The sequence below is a fragment of the Dermacentor silvarum genome, chromosome 8, assembly GCF_013339745.2.
Source record: "Dermacentor silvarum isolate Dsil-2018 chromosome 8, BIME_Dsil_1.4, whole genome shotgun sequence".
NCBI lineage: Eukaryota > Metazoa > Arthropoda > Arachnida > Ixodida > Ixodidae > Dermacentor > Dermacentor silvarum.
In genome coordinates, this window is record NC_051161.1 from 172,076,613 (window position 1) to 172,080,971 (window position 4,359).

Consider the following 4,359-nt stretch of genomic DNA (forward strand, 5'->3'; position numbering starts at 1 on the left):
CCCACCACAAAGTACAAATTATGTTAATAGCCATGGCTAGGTGGCGTATGCCACCGCCCGATTTAAAGGGTTCAGCCTCATCCATCCATCCATCCATCCATCCATCCATCCGTAATCCCGGGTCGCGTATTACTTTGCGCCCCCGTACAGCGCTCGACCGCTGGCGCCACGCTGCGCCGCTCGCGCGTACCGCGTTTTGAGGTGGTTGCTTTTGCCAAGGGCGCTCGAGCGCAATAATATGGTTCGCATGCTTGCCGACTTAACGAGTGTCGCTGTATGTCTAAGTGGTTACGGCGCTCGCTTCGGGATCGTGTGTACGCGGGTTCGAATCCTGCCTTGGCTCGTTTTTTTTTCTTTTTTTTATCTTAATATCACGCTTTTCCTTTTGTTTTCCTCTCTGTTTGCCAGCGCGGTCGTTTGAACCCCGGCGCCACGGCGGAAGCCGTGGTGCCGGGCGCCGACGCGAAGCGGCGGTCGTTGGGGTGTTGCGGAGCGCAGCGTAGCAACACCCCAAATAAAAAAATACTGCTCCAGTCAGGTAGACTGCTCCCTCCCTGATAGTGAGATTATATTTGGATCATCAAAACAGTGATGCGTTTATTTAGGAATACCACCGATCCCCTAACAGCAGGCTAGTCACCCCCAACCCCGCGTGTTCTCCGTCCACGCCTCCTCCGTTACACTGTACTACAGTGTAACTGTACCTCCGTTCCAACGGCGGCGGCTAGAAACGTGGTACGCGCGAGCGGCGCAGCGCGGCGCCAGCGGTCGAGTGCTGTACGGGGGCGCAAATAGAAATACGCTCCCGGGTCAGCTCCAGGCGCGTAATCCCGGCGCGTAATCCCGGGTCAGCTCAGGCGGGCCGCGGGGACAGCGCGGAGACTCAGGCAGAGGCATGCCATGAGAGCAGGGAGGGACGCCTAGGGGCCGTTGAACAGCAGGCGAGAGCCGTCGGCAACACGGCGGTTCCACAACTCTACAGCGAGGTAGTGCGGCAGGCTTCGGGTGGGAAGGGACGAACGGCAGGGAGCACATCGTCACGTGTCAGTGGCGCAGGGCGGGTGGAGAACCAGCTAGCGCGAACTGGAGGACGACAATCGCAGGCGGGAGGCAAACGTGTAGAGCGAAGGGTCCTAGTGGTGGGGGACTCCAACGTAGCTAGGGTTAAGGAGGGCGCCCTTACAACAGTGAAGGCAGACGGGCGGGTGAGGGTGGAGGCCCAGTCAGGGAAGTGCATGGTTGACGCAATGGCAAAAGCTCAGAAGGTGGTATCGGACAACCTCGAGCATGAACATCTGGTCGTTATCCATGCTGGTCTCAACGATGTGCTGAAGGGAAGGAGCCAGAACCTAAACGGACAGTTAGAGGTTGGGTTGCGTAAACTCAGAGAAACCTCTGCGAAAGTGCATGTGACCATATACACAATCCCACATGTCCGGGGCCAGGCTAGCGCGATGGAATGGAGGGTGCTTGAGGCTAACCGGGTCATTAGGGGTCTGAGCAGACCACTTGGGTACGGTATAATGGAGGTAAACCGGGAAGTGGGCTTGGCGGCTGTGCACAGACGCAGACCGCTAATCCATTCACTCTTGTCATGCAGGTGTTTCAGCGCGCACTCGTGCGCCTGTTGCTTCCATCCTTAGTGACGGCTTCCCTGGCAGTCCCGCTGCAATATCGTGCCTGGTCAGGTGAACATGACAGGATTGCCTGTCACCCATCCCTGATGCGCACCTCTGGATTTGCACTGCCCTTCAGGCCCCTGGATTTCGTCGGGAGCGGCAGATCTGCGTTTTCGACGACACCGCTACCGAAGACGGTAGTGCTCGATGCAGCGTGGACAAACCTGTCGCCATCAACATCAACTCTTCGGTCAACTATAACAGAGCAGTCAATACCGGTGGCGCCTTGTGGGCTCGGCGGCTGTGCACAGACGCAGACCGCTAATCCATTCACTCTTGTCATGCAGGTGTTTCAGCGCGCACTCGTGCGCCTGTTGCTTCCATCCTTAGTGACGGCTTCCCTGGCAGTCCCGCTGCAATATCGTGCCTGGTCAGGTGAACATGACAGGATTGCCTGTCACCCATCCCTGATGCGCACCTCTGGATTTGCACCGCCCTTCAGGCCCCCGGATTTCGTCGGTAGCGGCAGATCTGCGTTTTCGACGACACCGCTACCGAAGACGGTAGTGCTCGATGCAGCGTGGACAAACCTGTCGCCATCAACATCAACTCTCCGGTCAACTATAAAAGAGCAGTCAATACCGGTGGCGCCTTGTGGGCTCGGCGGCTGTGCACAGACGCAGACCGCTAATCCATTCACTCTTGTCATGCAGGTTAGTAAAGCTTACAGTCTTTTTTCTAAAAAGTCTAGCAATCGTTTCCTGCTTCAGCTGCCGAGCCCGCACTGCTGCCTTCTTGTCGCTCTTGAGTGTTCTGATGTAATTCGTGCTTTGTTGATGATGTCGGGTGATGTCGAAAGCAACTCGGGCCCGGACTCCGATGCTTTACTAGCTGAATTGAAGAACTTGTCTGCTGGACAGTCGCAATTAATCAGTCAGGTTCAAGACCTGAAAACTCATCTAGTGTCGACGGACAAAGCTATTGCTGATCTGGGCAGGCGCATGACTGATCTAGAGGGGCATTATCAAAATCTTGTCTCCCTACGCTCTGACTTCGAAACCGTGAAAACGTGTACCGCTCAAGTGGCCACCGTGGTACACAGGCTTAAAACGCGTATTGATGACGCCGAGAACCAGTCACGACGCAATAATCTTATTTTTTATGGCCTCCCTGAATCAACTGGATCAGAGACGTTTGCCCAGACCGAGCAACTTATCATCAAGCACTGCCAGGATCATTTGAATATTTGTATCGAGCCGAAAGAAATTGAGCGCGCACATCGTCTCGGTCATCGCACAGATACTAACTGCCACCGTCCTATCATAGCGAAATTCACCTTCCATAAAACAAAAGAATTGGTTCTTTCTAACGGCCGCAAGTTCAAAGGAACCAGCTTCAGCGTTGGAGAGGATTTCTCTCGTTCCGTACAAAACGCTCGCCGGCATCTCGTTACTTTCGCTAAAAGCAAATCATTACCTTTCTCTCTGCGATTCAAAACACTGCATATGGGCCATAAGCGCTACGTCTACGACGAGCAAACACAATCTGTCAAAGAAATAATATAGCAATTTCCCCGTCGTAAAAATGTACGTTGCACTGTTAAGCCCAAATCTAACATATCATTGTCTGTAATCTTTACGAACGCACGCAGTTTCCTTCCAAAACGTGACGCTTTTTCCAACCTTGTTTTATCATCCAACAGTAATATAATGGTGATAACCGAAACGTGGCTAACAGAAGATATAACAGATACAGAAGTACTAGCCGACCTACCGGAATTTCATGTCTATCGAAAGGATCGCAAAGGCATGCGGGGGGGCGGTGTACTGATTGCTGTGCACCAGCAGTTATCGTGCTCCGTAGCCAAAAACATCACTTCTGATCTTGAAGTATTGTGGCTAATTATTCACGCTTCCCCCCATACAATCATTCTAGGTGTTTGCTACAGGCCTCCAAATAATATTTCAGATTTCACATTTAAACTTAATAACAGTTTGAGTGACCTTAGTAATCAACACCCACAAGCAGAAGTCCTCCTGTTTGGTGATTTTAATTTTCCCCAAATAGACTGGAGCAATGACGTCCCCATAACTATGGGCAGTGAGCCTGCCAGAGATTTTGTGGATTTCTGCCTTAATTTCAATTTAGCTCAACTTGTATCAGAACCTACACGCGTTGCACTAAGCACTTCTAGCATCTTAGATATCATCCTAACCAGCAATCCGGAAAGCTTATCATCAATGGCATATCTACCTGAAGTCAGCGATCATAAAGTAATTCACGCCACATTTTCGTTTCAACCCGTAAGACGTGATTTAGTCAGCAAAACAATCCGCCTGTACAATAAAGGTAATTATGATGCCATTAATAGTGATCTGAGCGCATTTCTTCCTATGTTCGTGAGGTTATGTTCTACGCACTCTGCAAATGAAAACTGGGTAATATTTAAAAACAAGCTAGGTGATCTCGTTGACAAGTTTATACCGAGAATAACGTTCCGCGGAAACCATAACAAGCCATGGTTCACTAAAACTCTTAAGCGACTTGAAAACAAAAAGAAACGTCTCTTCCGCTCAGCCAAACTAAACGGACACCCCTCTGCTTGGGGGAAATATTTTGTGGCCGAAGACGCTTATCTGAGGGCTATACGGAATGCTAAATTCTCCTTTTTCCACGATGAACTGCCTAAAATGCTTACAAACAGCCCTCGACAATTTTGGCAAATAATAAACCCTCAGCA

General features: G+C 51.1%; 1 protein-coding gene across 1 annotated transcript; it reads left to right on the top strand.

Moving 5' to 3' along the window:
- Positions 1-2,311: 2,311 nt before the first annotated feature.
- On the top strand, positions 2,312-3,395 carry LOC119462584 (uncharacterized). The gene has a single exon (XM_037723917.2). The coding sequence runs from the start codon at positions 2,327-2,329 to the stop codon at positions 3,182-3,184; it is 858 nt and encodes a 285-aa protein (XP_037579845.2). The 5' UTR covers positions 2,312-2,326; the 3' UTR covers positions 3,185-3,395.
- The last annotated feature ends 964 nt before the right edge of the window (positions 3,396-4,359 follow it).